The sequence below is a fragment of the Anomaloglossus baeobatrachus genome, chromosome 11 (genome assembly GCF_048569485.1).
Source record: "Anomaloglossus baeobatrachus isolate aAnoBae1 chromosome 11, aAnoBae1.hap1, whole genome shotgun sequence".
NCBI lineage: Eukaryota > Metazoa > Chordata > Amphibia > Anura > Aromobatidae > Anomaloglossus > Anomaloglossus baeobatrachus.
This window is the reverse complement of record NC_134363.1, coordinates 16,351,406-16,376,318: the sequence shown is the minus strand read 5'-3', so window position 1 is coordinate 16,376,318 and position 24,913 is coordinate 16,351,406. Positions and strand designations below refer to the sequence as shown.

The 24,913-nt window shown below is 41.4% G+C and overlaps 1 protein-coding gene across 3 annotated transcripts; it reads right to left on the bottom strand.

Moving 5' to 3' along the window:
• Positions 1–463: 463 nt before the first annotated feature.
• LOC142257196 (phospholipase A2 inhibitor and Ly6/PLAUR domain-containing protein-like) lies at positions 464–24,056 on the bottom strand. Of its 3 annotated transcripts, XM_075329325.1 has the most exons (6): positions 23,965–24,034; positions 8,033–8,159; positions 5,341–5,454; positions 5,120–5,266; positions 1,895–2,044; positions 464–1,247 (listed from the first exon to the last, which is right to left on the bottom strand). In XM_075329325.1, exons 2-6 carry the CDS (start codon positions 8,115–8,117, stop codon positions 1,132–1,134), a joined length of 612 nt encoding a protein of 203 aa, XP_075185440.1. In that variant the 5' UTR covers positions 8,118–8,159; positions 23,965–24,034; the 3' UTR covers positions 464–1,131. The 3 variants fall into 3 exon arrangements, with proteins under 3 accessions (XP_075185440.1, XP_075185442.1, XP_075185441.1); XM_075329327.1 differs by lacking the exon at positions 5,341–5,454; XM_075329326.1 differs by lacking the exons at positions 464–1,247; positions 1,895–2,044; positions 5,120–5,266; positions 5,341–5,454; positions 8,033–8,159 and adding exons at positions 15,510–16,006; positions 17,932–18,081; positions 21,666–21,812; positions 21,902–22,015 and having other exon boundaries at positions 23,965–24,056.
• Positions 24,057–24,913: the final 857 nt, after the last annotated feature.

Here is a 24,913-nt window from a genome sequence, read left to right as displayed (position 1 = left end):
CAAGTTCGTGTTATTTCCGACCCGAACTCGAACTTTACAAAAAGCTTGGGTGAGTCTCCCGATCCTGAACATCGGCGGGTTCGCACATCACTAAGTCTAGCAGATCAGACACTCCCTGTGTAATTCCACAATCTCAATGGCTCTGTCAAAGTTGTGTTTGCAAGTATAAAAGTTTATACAACCTAAAGTTAAAAGGATTAGGCAAAATTCAAATTTGCTTGTTCAACCGGATTTTCCTGGTGAATTTTATTTGCAGAGAATTTATTCTGCACGCTAAAGGAAATGTTAACCTATTGTAAGTATGAAAATTTAAAAGTTTTCAGTATGTTTTTAGTAAATCTAATTTTAGGCTAAAACATAAATTCAAAATAATATCTAAGCTTGAAATGTAATTAATAGTCATGTAGAAACAAAACATTGTTTAATGAATATTTAATGAAGTTTTCACAAAATTACATCTTAATTGAAATTTCAAATTTTCTTAGATAACTTTTTTCTCCTTTAGGATTATTTAGCCATATCTATAAATCTTTATACTCACCTCATACCTCAACTCTCTGTCTTCTTCGCTTATCATAATCACCCATCAATTCATGTCATGTAGCTTGATTAGGTATGTATATTGCTATTATTGGTTCCTGATGAAGGAGCATGCTAGCTGCGAAACGCATAGAACTATGAACCATAAAACCTTCTGATTTTAATGAAAATTCCTTTGAGTTTATCTGGCAGCGCATCATTGATATATTTTGATTAGTAAAAGTCATGCTGAAATCAAATGCGCAAAACTGTTCCCTGAGCATGTAGACTGCGCACATGGGTGACGGTGAGGAGCAGAAAGGGCGGACAGGTAAGCAGTGTCATGAGTATGATTTTTTTTTTTTACATAGTACTTTTATTATAATTGTAAAATAACTTATCTATGAATAACATTTTTAAGCAAAATCTGTGAGAAGGAACAAATTCAAATGTTGCCAGATCTGCCAATTTCTAATCTTAAGTTACATTTTCTATTCTTTTATATAATTTGTGATAAAGGATAGCAAAACAAAATCATTAAAGTTGCATTTGGCTAATTTATTTATTAATAATCATTAATTTTTTGAAGGTTCTTGACTTATGATGTAAAGTCTAGCAGATCAGACTCTCCCTGTGTAATTCCACAATCCCGATGGCACAGTCAAAGTTGTACTTGCAGGTATCCGAATTGCTACAACCTTTGAGAGAATATTTCTCCACAGTCTCATCTATAGATTCAAAAACAGAAAACATTATTATGTAAAATATGTAATTTCCATATTATAATTTTTTTTAGAATTTTTCAATTAAACAATGTGGCATGATAGGTTCTATAGTTCCAAATGTGTACAGGAGTGGAAAATTATAGGATAATAGTTGTAGTACCCAGCATTGCCCCGGATAGTAAGTGTCTTTCTGTCTCTCTCCCACTCTCTCACTTTCCCTCTCTATCTGTCTGTCTCCCTCTCTGCCTCTGTCTGACTCTCTCTGTGTGTGTGTGTCTCTTTGTCTCCTTTTCTGTGTGTCTCTGTGTCTGTGTGTCTGCGTCTCAGTGTGTCTCTTTCTCTGTGTCTGTCTCTGTGTGTCAGTGTCTGTGTGTTTCTCGTTCTTGGTGTGTCTCTCTCTCAGTGTCTGTCTCTGTGTGTCTGTCTCTTTGTGTCTCAGTGTGCCTCTGTCTCTGTGTGTCTCTGTCTCTGTGTCTGTCTCTATGTGCCTGTATCTCTGTCTCTGTGTGTGTCTCTGTGTCTGTGTGTGTCTCTGTCTGTGTGTCTCTTGATGTCTCTGTGTGTCTGTCAAGATTATATGTGAAGCATTTTTTTTAAAAAATTGTACGGGAATTATAAATATTAAAACTATTTTACAAAGACTTACTCACCAGGATTTATCACTTTTCCCCTATAGTCATAACATCTGTCCATGGATCCGGTGCAGTTTATCTCCTTCTCAGTCTTACATTCCTCTAATGTGTCCTTGCAGAATGCAGATGGACATGTTTTGCCATTTAGTGTTGGATCTTCTTTAGGAACTGGAGAGATAAACAGAATATCTTTAATAAATTATTAATACAAATGAGCAGAATAATTGCTTCCTTAAATATCCAATATTTGAAATCCAATAAATGTACATATAATGTAACTTGTGGTTATATACTGTGCCACTAAGCACCATTGATAATAAGGTGGCATGTCTATAAGAACAGTGTATAGATTTAAAGGATGGAGCTGTGATGACTGTCACCAGGTGGTGCAAAACACTCCTTGTATGCAGTAAATGCAGAGGTAGTCAGGCCGAAATCACAAACCAGGAGGTCACAACAGTACACGGGGGGGAGAAGGCAGACAGAGATGAGGTAAAGATACAAGCTGAGGGTCAGGATACCAGGAGAGTAAGTACAAAATACAGGGAGCAGGAGGGGATGTGGTCAGGAGGAAGTCTGAGGTCAGAAGCCGGGAGGTCACAATAGAAACAGGCAGAGACGGGTAAATAGCAGTCCGGAGTCAAGAGACCAAGATCTTAACACTGAGCACCATGGGAGCCAACAGCACAACAGTAAAAAGGAAGTTTGACTGGTGGTGTCCTGAGCTAACACACTCCTTAATGAAGCAGAGCAATCACCGGAAATGAGAAGCATCTACCAGGACCTGCGTGAAATCCTGACTTGTTAAATAACCAGCAGAGAATTTATCCTGCAAAACACTCCGCACCATAAGCAACATATACCGGCTCTGTAGGAGAGCATAACAGAATAATACAAAATGTTCTGCACATTGGAATCGTGACAGGAGAATTGCAACACTGTTTTTTTTTGTGCTAATTGCTTCAGTGTTTTGTAAACATCAAGCCTATTGTTATGCTATATACAGTAATAATTTTTAGACCACAGCTTGCTATAAAACCATGGCTTCGCTATATACCTCATTTGGATGCCGGAGGATGCGGGCAGCAGCCATGGATGATGGTCATTTCACACACATCAGTTCTTAAACAGGTCCTGTTGATGCCCCTGTTTTTCTCTTTACATTGCCTTGCACATGTCTGTTTGAGGTAGCGGAGCACATGATTCCATTTGTCAGTGAATACCCTAACCAGTACATGGTATGTGTGTGTGAGCCGGTGCCAGATCAATTTTTCACTTGTTTATTCTTCACTTTATAAACCCTTATGTGTTTTTTGATATAGTGGTGTTACCTATGTAATAGTGTGAGGTGATAATGTGATCTGGTGCATTAAAATCACATTGATTTTATGCCACATTGTAGATTAAATTAGTGGACTGGACTAAAGTATGTTAATAGTGTAAACTTAGACTAAATGATCTAAAAGGGGCAAATGTATCATGTTATAACCTCTTACTGTTAATTTGACTCATTGTTCTGTTGACTAGAGATGATCGATCCTGATCGGCAAAGATCAAAAAATGTTAAAATCGTATGATCTTTGGCTGGATCAGGATCAGACATCCGAGCATTTACCGCAAAAGTCAGTGATCTTGCCAAGGATCAGTAAATAATTGGTTGACAAAAAACATCCTCTACCTGCCCATCACAGCCATTTTTGGCATGGCTGTGATTGGCTACTGTAAAAAAAAGGAAGCAAAAGGGAAAGAGTTTAATCAGTACATATAGCATCCCCACGGCTTTAGCGCTAATTCCAGGTCTGACAATTATCACTAATGCATATTCACTGCTTCCCCTTCAACCAGCGTCTCTGAATGGCTGTTATTGGACCATGCCCCATCTCAGAGACAGCATCTGTGATTGATTGGAATCATACATGCTGTCTGTGTCTTTATACTGATGATAAATAAATAATAAATAAAATAATTGGTATAAGGTCTCCACATATTATGATACTCAACACAGATAAAGCCCATGGCAACAGGCGACAGCCCCAGCTGTGCACTTATCTTGGCTCTGTTTCAAAATAGGATGAATTCCATGCGGCTTTTTGAAAAAAAAAATTAAATAAATTTACATGGGTCTTCCCAATTGCCCTGGTGCATGGCAGTTGCAGTAATAAGGGGTTAATAGCAGCTCACAGTCACCACTAAGCCCTAGATTAGTAATGGTAGGCAGCTATGAAACCCCCATTACTAATTATTAAGTGAAAAGAAATAAACGCAAATGCCCAAAGAAATATTTTATCTGAAATAAAACACACCATCTTTCACCCCTCAATTAACCCCCAAAACACTAGGTCTGATGTAATCCACATGAGGTGCCATGACAATTCCAGATCTGGTTCATCTGAAGTCACACCGAGCAGCCATAGAACATGACCACCTGCAGTGATGAAGTAAGTATATACTACTTTAACCTTTTTAATTTTCTTTCTTTTACAGCCCCCTACACCATTTTACCTGACATCACTTTTGTCTCTGACTGAATTTAATGGGTTTGGCTAGGATCAACTATCGGATTGGATAGGATTGTCAATCCGATAATGATCTCAGGCGGTATCGGAGATCCTTAACTGATCTGATCCTTGGAAGGATCTCTCATCTCTACTCTTGATTACAGTCACTATTATTCAGTTTTCCCTCAATGTAGCATTCAAGCTCATATTTCGGTCCATCCAATAAACTAAAAGCCTTTATCCTGTGCAAATTATTGCACTTCTTGCCCATTCAACTAAGAATATAACATAAACAAAAATAAAGATTTTTAGGATAATTTGGTGAAGCTAAGCAACTTACATTTTAAATGATCATCTCATCTCCAGTTTGTAAAATAATAATAATAATAATAATAATAATAATAATAATATGCACAATAATAATAATAATAATAATAATATGCATAATAATATGCATAATAATAATAATAACAACAACAACAACAACAACAACAACAACAACAACAACAACAACAACAACAACAACAACAACAACAACAACAACAACAACAACAACAACAACAACAACAACAACAACAATAATATTTTATTGACTGTCTTATCATTATTCAACCTGAGACACCTTGGAATGTCTGGATCATTTTCATACTATGAAGTTCATTTATGTGTAAAGGATAATTTTAGTAAATAATACACAATATTTATCTTAAGATTAAATAAGTTCTTGAAGGAAATTAACACTTACGTTGATATCTGTCAGTGTTGCATAAATCCCCATTGCAGCATTTTACATAAAACCGAAATTTCACGATTTCCATTAAGTCTGAGCCCTCAGCTCCACACAAAGTTTCATTGGCACAACCTTTATATATTGACTTATACAACTTTTTACCTACAAAACAATTAAGTAGACAATAAGAGCACGATGCTATACTTATATAAAATGTAGAATTGAGTTGCTCTCACCATTGTAAAAGTATTGGCAGACGGTCATACATCGATCACCAATGCATTCAGTCTGAGTCTCATTGCAATTTGTGGAGTTTTTGGACAAGCACGAATAACAATTATGGGAGAAGACTAGAAAATAAAGGTGACATTGCAGTACTTGGTCAGTAATAAAGAGTCATTCATATGATATGGCAAATATTATGGTTGTCGTAAGAATCATGCTTTTCATTAACATAGCCAATGAGACCCCGACGTTGGTCATTTCCACCTTCATCCTACAGTCATGTGAAGTCATAACACATAAAGGTCTTCATAAATGATAATTGAATCATTAGTTTCTTGATTCTTTTTAACTTGACTATGTTATTTGTGTTGATTACAGATGACCGTATCTTTTGAAAATCAAATTTGCTAATATTGTCAAATTTTGGCCCAAAATTTCATATGCATTTAATAAATTTGCATGGAATTTAATACTAAAAATTTTCATGACCCATGCCTGTGTCAACCACAGCTGAGCCATGGCTGGTTTTTCAGCTCAGGGTTACAGATTAGGTGAGGGGTTATTCCCATCCTGCCTCATTCTAGATGTCAGGATGCTATTTTTTTGTGCTGTGCCTCTGGTGCAGTGCCAGTGATAGCTTATGCTCTGCAGCATGTGTTGTGGGCTCCCGAGAGTTACCGATCTGTTATGCTACCTTGTCCTGATCGTTCCCTCCTCTGTTCGTCTGTCCGCTATAGTCCCTGACTACCTACTCCTGTCTGCTGTGCATCTATCCCTGTCTGTCTGATTCCAGTCCCAACCTGTTTGTCCTCCAAACTTGTAAGTTTCTTGTACTTTCTGGCATCTGACCTGTATCCTCGTTCCTGACTTCAGCTCTTTCTCTCCCCTCTGTTGCATACGTGACTTCACGGTTTCTGACACTTGGCTATCACGTGACCACGATTTGATTATCCCGATGCTATTGACGAGACCTCCTGCTGCTGACCTGGCACTGCCCCCTTGTGGTTTGCCTGCTTACTGCACTCTGAAGCTACACTGCTTGTAGCTTTAGCGTCCCTCACAGTACAGCATGAGAGAAATCTTCTAGTTGCTTGTAGAATACATGTGTAGGAGAGGAAAGAGCAAGAATCGGGCTGGGCATAAGGGCATACACTTCATAGGAGAGGAGAACCTCGCTAACCATTAGAGCTTAAACTCTACAGAAAAGAGAGAACACCCCACTGAGCTTACACTGTACAGGAGAAAGAGACTTACCCATTGACTCTGGGGATGGAAAATGACCCAGCCATACAAACTGTGCTAATATGGGAACCGCTGATTTGTAATGGCCCCGGTTCTGACCAGCAATGTATAAGGTGTGATAATCCATAAGATATCATTGCTGCAGGTCATTATGAGGAATCCTGCATGGCAATGCAAAACAATGCTTATTTTCTCTCATGCTTCAGCAACATGGGAAATGGTGCCAGGCAAGTTTTTTTTTTCCTGTAAATTGCTAATGAAATCTCAAACTGTTCGAATTTGCATGAAACCCAAAATTTTATGAAATTTAAATCAAACCTAATCTTTCTCGAATTGATTTGCATCATCTCTAATAATGATGAGTAATCATTACTTCGGTTTTACAGGAAATAGATTTGTTAGTACATAGTGACTATCTAATAAAGCGTAAAGGTGTGTTCACACATTCAAGTTTTCAAAGGCATTCCCAAGCCATAAGTGGCATAAAAAGTTTTACCAAAAAAACCTGAACATGGGAACATACCCTGGCATGGTTGAGCATTCTTATCACGGATGTGCATGACTGGTTAGGGAGAGAGAGCAGACAGGGGGTTCTGCACTTACTCTAAAGCTAGGGAGGTACCGTGAGATGACCCTCCACCCAAAATTACGGTAAAAGGTAGCATCATCTGAGTCCTCAATCTCACCCTTTCTCCTATCCTGGCCCTCATGGTAATGCCCCCTCCCCACCCACCACCCAAAGGAACAGACCAAGATGGAGATCCCCAAAAACTCACCAACACAAACAACAGACAGGGTGTTAATAACAACACTCAAGCTCCAGCAAACAACAGGTGAAACACACGGAGGTGAACAGGTACCGAGAAGGGTGAAGGGAAAGTTCCAACACCAGGGAAAACTGCCACATGTCCAAACACCAAACAACCATAGCAGCAAGGAATGCATGCATCCATCCCCCTTCGGGCAAACCTACAGAATAATCTAAATAACCGGCACCCCCTGCTGGAGCAAGAAGGTTTTTATCCATGCAGACGTGGACATCAGCAAGAACAGATGAGCTGCTTTCAGGTGTCTGCTGCAGCAGAACTGACATTAAATCCTAGTGTGCACAATTAAATAAACATGTTTAATGTGTATTTGGTCTAGGATGGTATGAGAGGAAAACCAAACCTGAGCCTGTCACAAACACTCAAAAAGAGAAGACTGTGACAGTTTCTGTGTTCTCTTTGACAAGGCCACTGGCTGACACATTGGCCAGTGACTTATGTCATGGAGAACAATGTAATAAAAAATCAGAAATGCTCAATAGACATTTCTCCCAACCATCAGTTGACCGGTGCCCAAATATACATTAGATTGTCAGCTGAACTAGTTGACATTGTGGGTTCTGCCAACTTTGGGGGATTAATAATTTTCAGTGTACTATGTGTATATGCTTTGCAATGACTACACTCAGCTTACCTGAGCCGATATGAGCGGAGACCAGGCAAAGTAAAGCCACCAGGTTCTTCATTGTGGATGATTGGGCGTCTTCTCGGATTCTCATCTACTTGTCCTGTTGTCTTTACACAGGGATCCTATAAATACTCTTAGAAAATGGGAGTTTCATTTCATTAGTGAGATCTCATCAAGAAAATTTTCCATTGCACACCATATATTCCAAGTTTCTCTGGCAGAAAATTCTCTCTTGGCAAAATTGAAAATTTTCTCCCGGGAAATGTACTGGAGAATTACAGCAATGACGTGATGGCTATAAAACGAAGAGTCAGAATATCTGTCTATTTGATCTGGCCAAAAAGAGAAGAATGGTAGTGTCTTGTTTACTTTTGTGCATTCTTAATTTGTTATCTTAAACTATCAGGAAAATATATTTACTTTCCCTGAGGAATTTAGAGTTTATTTATTTTAGTTGTGTGTACAAGACGCTTATTGTTTGCTTGTTTGTCAGGCGTAATGTACATTTTCAAGATTGAAAAGAAATTGTTATATTCATATTATATCCATACTATATCCATAAAAGGTTGAGCAAATCTCAAGATTTGATTAGGACAGATTAATTTAATTTAATTAATGAGATTCAATTTCAACAAACTTGGAGGAAATCAAGTCTGCAATAAACGGTTTAATTCTTACACTTACTTCTCCTTGACCCTTCCAATACCTGTCCCATGTTGACCACACTTTGCCTGTCAAAAAAGGCGGATCCCCAGCACAAACAACATCCATAGAAACTTGAAATAAAGCTAAAATTTAATTTTATTCCAATAATGGTTAAAAAAGGGGGAAGAAGGAATAAAACATAACTACTCCGATCTACACGTTTCAGATGCGATCATCCTTAGTCATGATCAACTTTTTTTTTTATTGACTACAGCCTTCTTGACCCACGAGCACCGTCCGGATTTTCTTTCCTGGAATGATTACATGGTGGTGTGCTGATTCACTCTTATTTATGACCACACTTTACCTGGTCTTCTAATTTCTAGAGATGAGCGAACCTGAAGTTTGGCTTTCGAACCAAACACCAACTAAAAAACACAGGGCTCGGGTTCGTAGTTCGGAGCTTAACTTGCGTGAGCAATGCTGTGCTCAGGTATGCTTGGTGCTCAGCCCTGTGTGAGCTGCTTGCAGTGTTTGAAACGCTTAAACTAGGCTAACAACAGCATGAAGGGATGTAGTGTGCACCCCAAAAAAAAGTTTGAAAAAGCCCTCCCACCCTAGCCTAGAAGTGATCTGCTTATTGCTGGCTGTCTGTGGGCGGAGACTCAAACAGCCAATCAGTGTTTCTGAACCTCATCGTTCAATCACGTAGAGGTTTGGTTTGTTTGCGGCCAGGGAACCGAACCTCCATAGGTTCGCTCCTCTTTACTCATTGCTCCTTTTCAGCCTTCTTTCTGATCATGGCTTATTATACTTCACTATTGAAGAGGCATGACTATCGAGAAGCAAAGATGAGTATGATAGCTTGTTTATTAACCCCTTTTTGGCCATCAAAATATGACTATCCCAAAACAAGGTTTATATTATATTTATAGTTGAAAAACCATTGCTTTTTAATTTTCAAAATTACAGATCTATTTCATTTCCCTTAATAAAAAGATTATTTTGGACAAATTGGGAAAAAGCTTCATTCAGCAAATAATAAATCTCCCGAATCCTGATACTGCCAGAGATAACTTTTCCTATACTCCATATGAAAATGTCACAGATTCTTCCATTTGCATTGATTGTTTGTAAACACCTGGAAAACAGGCATCTTCTCTCAAAAAGGGATAATTTTTAGACTTTTTTTAGATTTTAGTGGCATGCACTGTGCGTAGGGAGAGTGGAGATAAAGGGGGATAATGATTCGTATTGATAACACATTGATACCAGCGTAAGACTAATTTATAATAGAGGTGATACATTTCAGGATAACATCCCCCTTTCTTATGACTAATGGCTAAGAAACCATCTGTACACAACAAAAATTGTCAACTTGCTATACAAGTTGTAATAATAATTTATTTTAAAAAAATTACATTTTTTAACAAAATTTTAATGATAATTTTTTTTAAATTCATTACAGTATTTAAAAAACAAGCAAAAAAAATGCCATGACTCTTTCATGGCTCTGCTCGTGCAGAGCCACTGTATGTGTTTTTGCTCCTTCTGTCAGTTCACTCCGGGGGTGAGGTCATGTGGAAGGAGCCTATTTTTTCTGGCCTCATTTCGAGATTCATGTTGGTTTTTTTGGAGTTGTTCTTCTCTGAACGCTGCCAGTAATAGTTCCCGCTCTGCAGGGTGTGCTTCCTGGTTCCTGTGAGTTTTTGATCTTGTCCCGCTTCCAAGTACCTGCTCTCCCAATGACCTTTGTTCCGTGCAGTTTTGTCTTACTTCCCTATGTCTGTACCTGCTCTCCCCCTTACATTCATTTCGTCCAGTCTTGTCTGACTTCCCTGTCTCTGTACCCGCTCTCCCCCTGACCTTCATTCCATACAGTCTTGTCTGACTTCCCTATCTCAGCACCCACTCACCCCCTGACCTTCACTCTGTCCAGTCTTGTCTGACTTCCCCTGTCTCCATACCAGTTTTCTACTTGTAATCCCCTCTCTGCTCCCTCTTTCAGACTTACTTGTCTGCTTAGTTTCTGACCCCGGTGTGTACTCTGACTTTGGCTCTTCTTCCCTCTGGCTCTTGACATGACCTCCTAGCTTTCGGACTCTCTGCTCTCACCCAACTCCAACTTGCTCCTTTGTAAAGACGTGACTTCCCGACACCAACCTGAGGCTTACTGACCACTCTCTTGCATCTCTACATTGGTGCTAGTGACCTCTAGTGGGCTTGCACTACACTGCACTCAGGAGCACTCCATCCTCCAAAAGTCCCTGCACCCCCTAGTGGTAGCATCACAAAAAACAGTAATGTATCTTACCAGATAAATATTCTTCCATCATTATTTATGAACCACTTCTTTTCTTCCTTGTGTCTCCTGAACTCATCATTCACTTAGAGAAACTGGTAAAACCAGTCATGATCAAATCAAGATGGATTTTTAGCTCATGGTAGGATCAGTTACAGCTGCTTACTGAATTGTATAGAGTGATGAGAACGGTGAAAGAAAATTCTGAGTAAGAACAGGCAAAGGAAAAGATTACACTCCTGATCTGGATTCACAGCTACACTATCAAGTACAACTGTAAAGATGGCCTCCATAGGATATATAAAAAGCTGGAATTCATGATGTCTGTGTGTGCTGTGTGGCAGATCCAATACCAGCTAGTCTCCTACCAGTAGCTCAAAGATGAATGAAAGTTGTAAAGAGAACTTGAAAACTTTTAAAAAGTGGAATATACTTGGGAAATCTGTCTGAATTAGTGGTATCCCTCATTTACACGCAAATAGCAGCTCATTCTGATAAGTCACTGGAAACAATGAGTACTCCTCAAAACAAAGGGGTACTTTGCACGTTGCGACATCGCTACTGCGATATCGTCGGGATCAAATCGAAAGTGACGCACTTCCGACGCCGGTAACGACGTCGCAACGTGTAAAGCCTAGATGCACCGATAAACGATAGCAAAAGCGTCGTAAATCAGTGATCTGTGTAGTGTCGGTCATTTCCATAATTTCGCTGCAGCGACAGGTACGATGTTGTTCGTTGTTCCTGCGGCAGCACACATTGCTGTGTATGAAGTCGCAGGAGCGAGGAACATCTCCTTACCTTCATCCCGCCTGCAATGAGGAAAGAAGGAGGTGGGTGGGATGTTTACGTCTCGCTCATCTCCGCCCCTCCGCTTCTATTGGCCGCCTGCCGTGTGACGTCGCTGTGACGCCGCACGACACGCCCCCTTAGGAAGGAGGCGGGCGCCGGCCAGAGTGACATCGCAGGGCAGGTAAGTGCATGTGAAGCTGCCGTAGCGATAATATTCGCTACGGCAGCTATCACAAGAGATCGCATGTGCGACTGGGGTGGGGACTATCGCGCTTGTTATCGCTACAGTCGACTAGCGATGTCGCAACATGTAAAGTACCCCTTACTCTTTGCCTTCGCATAATAATCCTGCCCTTATATAATATTACTTTACCAAAACATTATAACAAGACAAAAGATTCCTTGGTAAATATTTATTAAAGTGTTCAGATAATCACAATACTATTGCTTTGCCAAAATATTATAACAAGACAACGTATTACTTGGTAAATATTTATGGAAGTGTTCAGGAATAAAAATAGCAACAAAAAGAGGATAATATCCTCCAAAAATTAAGTATTACTTACAGCAAAGATGGGCTGCAGTGTGTACATCGCCCAGGCCAAAAACTAATACTCTACCAGGATACAGCTAAACCCCCACTAAATGGAGGCATCACAGGTGCAGGAGGAGGAAATGACACATACACCTCTCCATGGAATGAAGAGGGCAATTGCCAGATGATAAAACTGCACACTGATGGCTTGCATAGAGCGCTGTTCACACATGAAGATAAACAATCACAAGCTCGCAGCCTATTAGGTGATGCCCATACTATTAGATCAGGCGGTCTGCCAAGCCGTACTCCACCTGTGCACCATACAGGGATAGGAACTCTAATATGCAAGGCCTAACAGAAAGGGACCTGGCTGTATCCTGTACAAAAAATATGAGGTTTTGGTTGGTATTATGGCCATAAAATGGAATCCTACAACCTCATGCTTGTAGGTCCCTACACTAAATATAAAAATAGCAACAAAAAGAGGAACAAATATCCTCCAAAACTTAAGTATTACTTACAGCAAAGATTGGCTGCAGTCAGCGTCGGACTGGCTATCGGAGGAATCTCCAGTAATGCCAGGCCTGGATTCAGGTACCTGCAGTGCACTCCGGAGCTCTCACCTGAGCTCCAGAGTGCAGCCGAGACTATACTGTGAGCGCCGAATGATTGATTTGCTGACGCTTGCGATTCAGTTCATGACAGCTGCAGACAGGCCGGGCTGATCTCCGGAGTTCAGGTGAGAGCACCAGAGATCACCCCGGCCTGTCTGCAGCTGACGTGAACTGAACCGCAGTCGCCGGGGAATCAATCACTCGGTGCTCGCAGTAAAGTCTAGGCTGCACTCTGGAGCTCAGGTGAGAGCTCCAGAGTGCAATGCAGGTACTTGAATCCAGGCCTGGCATTACTGGAGATTCTTCCGGTAGCCAGTCTGACACTGGCTGCAGTTGTACATCGCCCAGGCCAAAAACTAGTACTCTAGCAGGATACAGCTAAACCACTAAGTGGAAGCATCACAGGTGCAGGAAGAGCAAATCACACACACTTCCAAAAAATGTAGGGGCGATTGCTGGATGATAAAACTGCACACTGATGGCTTGCATGTTCAGTTAATCATGATAAGTTAAATCTTCAGGTATGTGAATTTTTTTCTTACTTTTCAGTAAGTTGACAAGTCTGCAAGCTTTCATTAATACCATTCATATGCAATTTATGGATCAAGGAATATTACAACTCCAAATATGAGAACAACTTTGATATACTGTATTTTAATACATCTACTCAGAAATAAACCCCAGTGGAAGGCATTATACAATGTATCTTCATATATTATTTGTAAGTAACAATCTACAGAAGAGCATTAGAGTTCAAGGTGTATAATGTCAGGCTTCAACCAGGGGGCACAGAAGCAGAATGGAGATAGAACTCCAAAGAGCAGTTAGACTAAAGCCCACAAGGGCCATGCACACCAGTGAAAGGGTAGTCAGCAAGCCTAAAGCGGGCTTTACACACAACGACATTGCTAGCAATGTTGCTGGTGAAAGCACCCGCCCCCGTCAGTTGTGCGTTACAGGTAAATCACTGCCTGTGTCGCACAACATCTCTAGGACCGGTCACACGTACTTACCTGCTTAGCGACGTGGCTGTGGCCGGCGAATCGCCTCCTTTCTAAGGGCGCAGTTTGTTCGGTGTCACAGCGGCATCACTAAGCGGCTGCCCAATAAAAGCTGAGGGGCAGAGATGAGCAGGCCGAACATCCGGCCCACTTCCTTTCTTGCTCATTGTGGGCAGCCACAGGTACGGTGATGTTCCTCATTCCTGCGGTGTCACACGTAGCGATGTGTGCTGCCGCAGGAACGACGAACAACCTGCGTCCTGCAACAGCAACGATAATCGGGATTAGAACGATTAGGTGAGTAGTTTTGATCGTTAACGGTCGTTCCTGCGCTTCACACGCAATGACGTCGCTAACGAGGCCGGATGTGCGTCACAAATTCCATAACCCCAACAACATCTCGCTAGCGATGCCGTTGCGTCTAAAGCCCGCTTAAGTCTAAACCAGGAAGTCATGTTTGAACAAGGGAGTAAGCGAGCTGTAAACTGGTGGAAGCATGAGGGTTCGGAGCCAAGAGTTCAAGTCAAAAGCAATAAAGAGGAAGCAAAGCCATGGTCAGGAAATGTTACCGAGGTCAGAAGCCAGGAAGAGCAAGTAAGTACAAAAGAGGGATCGGGGTCTGGGAGACAAGGCAGACAAACAATACAAGGGAAATAGAGGTGAGGCAAAGGTAATCTATGAAGCGGGATGGGTCAGGGCTAAAGCTGGTGTCACACACAGCGACAACGACAACGACGTCGCTGCTACGTCACCATTTTCGGTGACGTTGCAGCGACGTCCCGTCGCTGTCGCTGTGTGTGACATCCAGCAACGACCTGGCCCCTGCTGTGAGGTCGCCGGTCGTTGCTGAATGTCCAGCTTCATTTTTTCGTCGTCACTCTCCCGCTGTGACACACACATCGCTGTGTGTGACAGCGAGAGAGCGACGAAATGAAGCGAGCAGGAACCGGCACTGGCAGCTGCGGTAAGCTGTAACCAGCGTAAACATCGGGTAACCAAGGGAAGTCCTTTCCCTGGTTACCCGATGTTTGCGCTGGTTACCAGCCTCCGCTCTTGCTGCCAGCGCCGGCTCCTGCTCTGTGCACATGTGGCTGCAGTATGCATCGGGTAATTAACCCGATGTATACTGTAGCAAAGAGAGCAAGGAGCCAGCGCTAAGCAGTGCGCGCGGCTCCCTGCTCTCTGCACTGTGACATGTAGCTGCAGCACACATCGGGTTAATTAACCCGATGTGTACTGTACCTAGGAGAGCAAGGAGCCAGCGCTAAGCAGTGCGCGCGGCTCCCTGCTCTCTGCACTGTGACATGTAGCTGCAGCACACATCGGGTTAATTAACCCGATGTGTACTGTACCTAGGAGAGCAAGGAGCCAGCGCTAAGCGCGGCTCCCTGCTCTCTGCACTGTGACATGTAGCTGCAGCACACATCGGGTTAATTAACCCGATGTGTACTGTACCTAGGAGAGCAAGGAGCCAGCGCTAAGCGCGGCTCCCTGCTCTCTGCACTGTGACATGTAGCTGCAGCACACATCGGGTTAATTAACCCGATGTGTACTGTACCTAGGAGAGCAAGGAGCCAGCGCTAAGCGCGGCTCCCTGCTCTCTGAACATGTAACACAGCGACGTTATGATCGCTGCTTCTGCTGTGTTTGACAGCTAAGCAGCGATCATAACAGCGACTTACAAGGTCGCTGTTACGTCACCGAAAATGGTGACGTAACAGCGACGTCGTTGTCGCTGTCGTTTAGTGTGAACCCAGCTTAACTTACAAAAACCAGTTGCGCACACTGCAGAGAAGGAACTATTACTAGTGGCGCACCGGAGGTCTGCACACCATAATAAAGCATTGTGAGTCCCAGAATGAAGCACAAGAGAACAGACCCCTCCCACTTCACTTAACCCCTTCAGAGTCAAGCTACAGTCATGACACATCATTCATTTATTTTTCACAAAGTCTAAATTACATCTTAGCATTTAACATTTCAAGAGGACCCTGTGTATTTCTTCAAAGCCAATCTTGCTGTCAAAATTGTAATTGCAGCAGTCAGAATTAGCACAACCTTTGGCAGAATAATTTGTATCTGTCCCATCTGTAGAGACAAAACAACAACCATCATAAACATCTTTATATACAGTATATTCATTTAATTCAGTAATGATGGGGCCTGAAAAATGTCAAATATATTATAGATTTGCACAGTAGATGAATGCACAACCTAATAAAATGCTTGAAAGGGTTTTTCCCAATAAAACAGTTCATTTTAAAGTTGATTTTAATCAATAAATCTTGGAATAATAATAATAATAATAATAATAATAATAATAATAATAATAATTTCCACAATTGGATGTGTTTAAAAAATTTTTCTTGTGCTCATATAATCTTACATATGTGTCCCTGCTGTGTACTGTGTAATGGCTGTGTCTGACCGTACAGGAATTACTGAATGTTCTCTGTGAGCGTACAGGAACATGGTCTGATCATACCACATCTCCTGGGCAGGGAAGGACACAAAAGAGTATACAGACATTACAGCATTGTATTATAGCTGATTCATTTTGTGAGGTAAAACATTTCCATGCCTATTTAAAAAAAAAAAAATGAAAGAAAGAATAATTTGCAGTCCATGCTGTAATGTTTATAGCCCATATTTTCTGGATTGTAAGATGCCCTTTTATCCCCAAAACTGGAGGTAAAATGAGGGTGCATGTTACAAATTGGATATGGCTTATCGGGGCAGTGGTGGCGGAATGGTGTCAAAGGAGACAGCGCCACAGAACGTGCTCGGGGGTGTTGCTGTGGGCGCCATTGATTTGTGATAAGGGGTGTCACAGGATGGGATGTCTCGGCAGCGGGTACATGAGCTGACTGAGGGCTCCATTGAATCACCCATGGTTGATGCAATGAACTACAAGAAAATGGCCACGGAGGCGGCGTGTGCGCAGATTGATGAGATGGACTTCAAAGAAATGGCGTGCAGTCTGCAGCCATTTTTTTAAGTCAATCTTGTCAACCACGGGCAATTCAATGCACCTACCACCAAGACACCCCATCCTGTGACACCCCCGCAGCCCACCCACAGATCATTGGCGCATGTCGTGACAACCCCAAGCGTGTCCTGTGACCCTCCCTCCTATGACCCCACTCCACCACCGCCACCCGGGTAACCATATATGGGGGGTTCTGCAGTCCAATCAATGGCACTCGATGCTGAGACACCCCGTCCTGTTACCGTTCATCTTTTGATATTCCTGAGTCACTCCAGTGCAGTGTTACCCATGCACCTTGCCGGCAGATCAATGGTGCCTGCCAACACTGAGACACCATCGAGCCTGCAGTATCACTGACCCTCCTGAGCCGCAATATCCCCTCCTCTGATCCCGCAGCATGACTTAGACTGCCTCCTATGACCTTCCTGACCTGCTACACCACTGCCGCTCCCCCTGGTGTGCATTAGGATTATGACGCAATAGAATAATAAGCCGGCCCCTTATTTTTAACATTAACATTTTTTTTTTCCTATTTTCCTCCTCTAAATTTGGGGTGCATCTTATAATCCGGTGGGTCTTATAAAGTGAAAAATACTGTACTTTTGTACTTCCTCCCCTGCTCAGGAGAAGTGGCATGATAGGACCATGTCTCTATGTGGTCAGACACAACCATTACACAGTAGACAGCAGGGACACATTAATAAGAATATCTCAGCACAGAAACATTGTATATAGCACATACAATTGTGGAACATATTATTATTCCAAGATCTATTTTTTAAAATTAACTTTGTTCATGGGACAACCCCTGTATGTTCAGACTATACACATGAAGTTCCTATATATATACATATATATATATATCTATATAGATATATATATATATATATATATATATATATATATATATATATATATATATATCTATATAGATATATATATATATATATATATTACATGCATTAGAGCAAAGAGAACATTAGGATACAAAAGTTTGATTAAACTTTAGAAAAAATTAGCTCACATGGACTCCTCACTGTCGCCCTATAGTCTAAACATCGGTCCATGGATCCTGTGCAGTTCATCTCCTTGTCACCCTTACATTCCTCCAAAGTGTTAATACAGTACGCGGATGGACACTTTACACCATTTGGTGTTGGATCGTCTTTAGGAACTGGAAAAATAAAACCAATTATTGTTTTATATAAATATTTTCAAAAATCTAAAACATAATCAAGAAAAATACAATTCCAATACTCAAGAATATGTGCGTTCTGTAATAAAAAAGAAAGCTATCTAAGCTTGCCGCTATCTCTTCTAAGTGGGTGCCCACCAAAAGCAAGGTGCTGCTGGACAGGGATAGTTGACCCTGGAAGCCCCAATGTCACCAAGATTCTAATCCCTGGTTGTTACATTATATACCTCCACCCTGTATCATATTGCAATTAGGCTTCAGCAGTAGCTATTGTCCTTGATTTGGTGGGGATTGCAATACATTGTTCTCCTCTACAGGGGGCTTCCCTAGTACACAATCTCTGGAGACTGTGTCTAGGAACCTTTTTTTTTAAAGTGAACCTGTCATCAGAAATTTTGCTTTAAACCTAAATGTTTCCCCCTCTGCAGCTCCTGGGATGCATTCTAGCAAGGTTCCTGTTGGTTTTTTGCTCCCTTTTAGACCAAATATAATACTTTATAAAGGTGTACCTTTTGGGATGCAAATTTTCTAAATCATCCATGGGGGCGGGCTCTCTGGTGTCCGTTATGTCCATCCTGCCGATTTATGACGTCCCCCAATGAGATTATGGGCGGCGCTGTGATTATCATTGCAAGTGCCCACCCATAATCTTGTGTACGCGCTTTCCTCTCTGCCTTCAGCGTTCTGCGCAAGCGCTGGCCGTAACCGGTGGTGTCCTGCTCCGATCCTCCCATCTATTTCCTGCTACAGGGAAAGATGGGAAAGAGGGGACGTGCGGTCATCTGGCCAGCGCTTGCGCAGAACGCTGGAGGCAGAGGGGAAAGCGCGGGCACTTGCGATGATGACACAGCGCCGCCCATTCTTGTGCCTGCGCAAACGTCACCAGCGGTCACACTGTGCACGCAGTGCACAGTCCCGCTACAGTGGCACTGCGCATGCGCCGGACCACGGGCTCACTGGGCGGCATCCTGGAAGTATGAAATGCTGCGTTGGGGGACGGCGTAAATCGGCAGGATGGACATAACGGACACCAGAGAGCCCGCCCCCATGGACGATTTAGAAAATTAGCATCCCAAAAGGTACAACTTTATAAAGTATTATATTTGGTCTAAAAGGGAGCAAAAAACCAACAGGAACCTTTCTAGAATGCAGCCCAGGAGCTGCAGAGGGGGAAACATTTAGGTTTAAAGCAAAATTTCCGATGACAGGTTCCCTTTAACTAGTAGCTACAAGTAGCAAATGTTAAAGGGGTGGATCTAAGGAGAGGTGGGAGATTCAGCCACATGTTTTTTTAGTTTAGTTATGCTTTATTGGGTGAAGGGCGAGGACATGTGCTCAGGCCAGCACCTTTTGGCCCGTACATGGACGATTGGACATTGAGGATCAGCTGCCACGCTGCTGGATTTAGGGAACGCATCTGAGGACTGTTGCATTTTCCTTGGCTTCGGATTGCCCCAGGTCTGTTTTCTTTGTGTGGACTCTAAAGAACCATTTGGATATTGGATGTTTTATGCTCCCTGCCTCATTAAATCTTCTTGGATTGTTCATCAGTCTGGTGTCCCTTACTGCTCTGTCGCATACCCCGTCACACTGGTGGACCTGCAGAAGTGTGAGACTACGATCATCTTGTGTTCTTGCCGGATACATACAATATGTTTTTTGCCTGTTGGTGAACCAATAAAGTCTTACCAATGTGTGATTTCCTCACTATGTAATGTCTGAATAGTGTTTTGCCCACAAGGAAGAAGTCCAAGCATTCAGTGGGGTCAGCACTGGTCTGTGCAGTCTTTCTAAAAACAGCTAAGCCAACAGACAAGAGCACCCACTGACCCTTGTGACTCCAAATCAACCACATGTCATTAAAGGGAACCTGTCAGGTCAAAAAAGTGTTCTGACCTAAAAGCAGGAGCCTATGTGAGCTAGTAACCCCTTCCTACCCATCTCTTTCTTGTAATATTGTGTAATATGAAAGTAATAAAATACGTTTTAATACTTTCATATGTCCTATGTAATTGAGCAAGGTCTCTAGCCCCATGGGCGTCTCATCGCCCCGTGGGCATTTTCATGCTTTTCATGGTATCGCCCTGTGGGTGTGATACCATAGATTTACATGAGCAACGTCACGTCTGCTACTTCAGAATCTCGCGTGCGCGCTTACCATTCTCGTCGCTTTCTCATCCAGGTGCTTGCTTCTCGGCTTCTGACGCGCACTGCACATAACCAGATCCACAGTCGTCTTCTGAGCATGCGCAGTGCACGTCAGAAGCTGACACACAAACACCAGCATGAGGCGGCGAGAATGGTAAGCGCACACACACGCAAGATTCTGAAGTAGCAACAAAAAAATCTCTGAAGTAAATTCATGGTATCATGCCCACAGGGGCGTGATACTATGGAAAGCATGTAGACTCCCACAGGGCGATGTAACGCCATGGGGCTAGAGCCCCTATCATTTACATAGGACAAAGGAAAGTAATAAAACATTATTTTATTACTTTCATATTACACAATATAACAACACAGGGATGGGTAGGGAGGGGTTAATAGCTCACACAGGCTCCGGCTTGTAGGTTATAATGCTTTTTTGACCTGACAGGTTCCCTTTAATATCAATTGATTGCAAGTGAAAAATTACTGAACTAAAGACTGCAGTGTAAGAAAGGAGCTGCAGTGAGGTAAGAAGATACATGAGGGAATATAAGGTTGTCATTTAATATTGATATTTAAAAGCTTCATGTGAATCTGGCAGCAAGGTTACTGCCACTGGCTTATCATACCCCAGCATATGGACATCGGCCTCCTGATGAACCATGAGATGGGGAAACGCGTTGAGGCAGTTTAAGCTAAGTCTATATGTCCCTGCTATTATTGAGTGTCTCATTTGAGATAGGATTGTGGCCTCTTATCATTTGAGGCTATTTATGAGCTCTATTTTGGCACAGTATCACTTTATATATATGTTTGCACTGCACTGCACTTTACTTACTTGCACTGCACTTTATCTTTTGGCTAGGGGCTCATAGGGTCATTAGCAGTGACAGCCGTCGAGGAGTGGGGGCGCCACTACGTATCTTTAGGGTGCCAACCTCCACAGTTAGGTAGAACACAGGAGGGAGCGGACATTGTAGGGATATATTTCCCTCTCTCTTCTGTGTACTATTTCACTTTGATCACATAGTGTGGTATTGTACTTTTTAAATATCAATATTAAATGTTAAGTTTTAAGAGGGTTTTATGGTAATTTGTTGTATACCCTATTACTAGTGAATTTTGGAATATAAGGTTGGAGCATAATGCATTAGAACATTTGTAATCCCTTCCTTTTATGTTTTACTTTGGGGTTTAGAAGCTTTTAGAGAATAATAAATCAAAATCAGGGCATGTGCAATTTAGAACTGAGTTATTCAGACATAATCAAATATGTCAGCAAATTAGAGAGAATCTTCCTGAAACAATTTTGGAAATTCATTCATCTTTAATTGGAAAACATTCCAGGTACGTAACAATGAGGTTTGGATGATAAATCAATTGTCGATTATAATTTTTACCAATGTGCCACTTACGTTCATATCCTTCATTGTTGCATGAATCCCCAATACAACAATTCACCTTGAATTGAAATTTCACATTTTCCACCGTTGTGAAGCCTTTGGTTCCACACAAAGTTTTATTGGCACAACCTTTATACATAGAATTATAAATCTTTCCACCTACAAAATAAGTGAATGCACATCACAGAACCAGGCGAGAGCTGCTGATACTATACGTTTAGTAAGAAGGAAAATTAAGTGATACCCACTAAGGTTATAGTATTGCGAGACGGTCATACATTGATCTCCAAGGCATTCAGTCTCAGATTGCTCACATGTCGTAGAATTGGGAGACCAACAAAAATTACATTTATAGGAAAAAACTGGAAAAAAAGACATTCCTGTTATATTATTTTAAAACAGTTAGAATGATGAATTCAGGTGAAATGATGAATATAGCGATTGACATTAGATTTATCTTTATCATATTCAAGGCCAACAAGTGTCATACATGTCTCATTGACAACAATAATACCTTAGTTGAATTCTTGACTTATAAAAGTCTATTACCATAATAAGTGTCTCATTTTTTGTTTATTGATTCTTTTTCATGTGATTATTATCAACACTCCTATTTTAACCAATTAAAAACCAAGCTTTCTAAATTGGCCCGATTAATCCACCTCTCCCCCCCGCTACTCCCTGACCTCTCCCCTCTGCTAATCCCTTCACTGGCTTCCCATTGCCCAATGACTCCGGTTCAAAACATTAACCATGACATACAAAGCCATCTACAACCTGTCTCCTCCATACATCTGTGATCTAGTCTCCCGGTACCTACCTGCACCCAACCTCAGATCCTCACAAGATCTCCTTCTCTACTCCCCTAGAATTTCCTCTTCCTACATTTGCATACAAGATTTTTCCCGTACCTCCCCCATACTCTGGAATGCTCTACCCCAGCATATTAGACTTTCACCTACCATGGAAATCTTCAAAAGGAACCTGAAGATCCACCTCTTCTGACAAGCCTACAACCTTCAATAACCCTCAGACCAGTGCATCACTGCACAACCAGCTCTGTCCTCACCTATTGTACCCTCACCCATCTCCTGTAGACTGTAAGCTCTCACGGGCAGGGTCCTCTCCCCTCTCATACCAGTCTGTTTTTGTAATGTTGTACTTGTTTTTAATGTGTACCCTTTTCACTTGTAAAGCGCCATGGAATAAATGACACTATAATAATAAATAATTATAATAATAATAATAATAATAATAATAATAATATTAATAATGTTTATTAGACATTTTATCTACTTTATCAAGATGTTGTTCACCCATTCTTATTAAAGGATCATGCTGGAATTATATGCTCCTACTTTATGAAGAGTAGTATACATCTTCATTTGAGTTGAGCGGATCCATGTCAGTTCGGGTTCACCGGGTTCAGTCGGACTTTAGATAATGTTCCGTTCTGCACCCGGACTTGACCTGAACTTGATCCTGGAGCATGAACCCCATTGAAAGTCAATTATTGGGCAGTTTGGATCTCCGTTATGCAGAAAGTCATAAACAGAGAATTTGCTGCGAAGGAGGGTGGAGGGGTTGTGCACACTTCATGCAAAAACATTGATTTTAGCCCCAGTAAAAGCCATTCAGAGCCTGCAAACAGCTCGAGCTGGGCTGAACACCAAGTGTACCAAAGCATACTGATGCTCTATTGACTTGTTAGCATTTAAAGAGAACTCAAAATCTGAAATCAGATGCTGACTTTTTGTAAAGTCTGTGTTCGATATGATGCCTTAAATTTATACATGGGTTGGCTCATCTCTAATCTTCAAGAATCAGGAGAGTCAGATTAGTGTTGTGCACCTCTTTGTGCTCTTCGCTACAACTCCTATCACCACTGCGCCCACGGGAGTATTATTTGTGGCAAAATAATTAATTGCCAAATGTAAATGCAAATATAGAATTATAAGTTTTTAGTACACGTTTACTAAACATTTACGATATATGGTCTATGGTCGAAAACTATTGTAAGAGTTAATAAATATCATGGTTTTTAAAAATAGGCTGAATATTTTCCTAAGCACAAATTGCATTATGGGGTATAATAAATCCAGCCATAGACAATGTATAATTGGTGGAGGGAAGGTTCAACTTGATGGACCCGAATCTTTTTTCCACTACACTACATTTCCCAAAAACATACAAAATCTACAAGACTATGAATATGACATTAGCATAGACCTATCAAAAATCATTGACTTCAGTGTTCTGGCTCTGCTCGGTGCTATGTGTATATGGTCAGATGTGACTGCACTTTTCTTACCTGAGATATCAATAGTAGAGATCATGCAAAGCAAAATGACCAGGTTCTTCATCGTGGGTGAATGGGTGGCTTCTCGGAATGTCTTCTACTTGTCCTGCTGCCTGTATACAAAGATCATATAAATAGCCTTTGGAAAGGTAAAGAAATAATTGCATCATGGGATGGTTGCGATCATTCCAATAAGACCTTGACATCCCACATATTCTAAATATACTTGGCAGAACACTCTATTTTCTGCAGAACTTAATGTTTTTTCAGGTAAAGTTCTAGAGGAGTGATGATTACCTACATTATAAAGAGTTCATCAACACATTAGTGTGAGCTTGCCAAAAATAGAATGTTTATTTACCTGAAGGTATCTCAAGAAATATATGTTTACATTCCCTGAGGATTTTTTGGGTGGATTCATATAGTTGATGGAGAAATAAGCTTGCTCTGTGGTATTGGTAGGAATCAACAATCGTAAAAATAGTAGAACAATGTATCATGAATTCCAAAGTCTGCCAATTTTCATGGTGGTCTTGCAACAATCCTACCAGCAGCTCTCACAGAAATTTTGCTTGGTCTTCCAGACCTTATCTTGACCTCCACTGTTGCTGATAACTGCCATTTCTTAATTACATTTTAAACTGAGAAAAGGGTAAATTGAAAATGCTTTGCTATTTTTTTATAGTCTTTTGCTTTGTTGGCCTCCACCATTTTTATTTTCATAGATCTGGGCAGCTCCTTAGAAGAATCCATGGCTGCTGCAGCACTACCAGACCGGCAGCTGCTGTAGCTGACTTTCAGAAATGGGCACACGTGAATCGTACCCTAACAAGTAGCTCAGGAAAATCTGGGTTGGTTTTAAGAAGATGGTTAACTCCTAAGATGAGCATGTGGACCAAGCATGGTATGTGTATCAGCTTGCCAAGCTTCGGAACCGCCATCATGAAATGGTCTTTATCAA

Bases quoted from the DNA above. Each gene is read 5' to 3' on its own strand.
- LOC142257196 (XM_075329325.1), bottom strand. From the start codon at position 8,117: ATGAGAATCCGAGAAGACGCCCAATCATCCACAATGAAGAACCTGGTG. The intron at 5,455-8,032 runs GTAAGCTGAGTG...TTTATTTTCTAG, and splicing joins CTCCGCTCATATCGGCTCAG to TCTTCTCCCATAATTGTTAT. The intron at 2,045-5,119 runs GTAAGTGTTAAT...TTATCTCTCCAG, and splicing joins CAACACTGACAGATATCAAC to TTCCTAAAGAAGATCCAACA.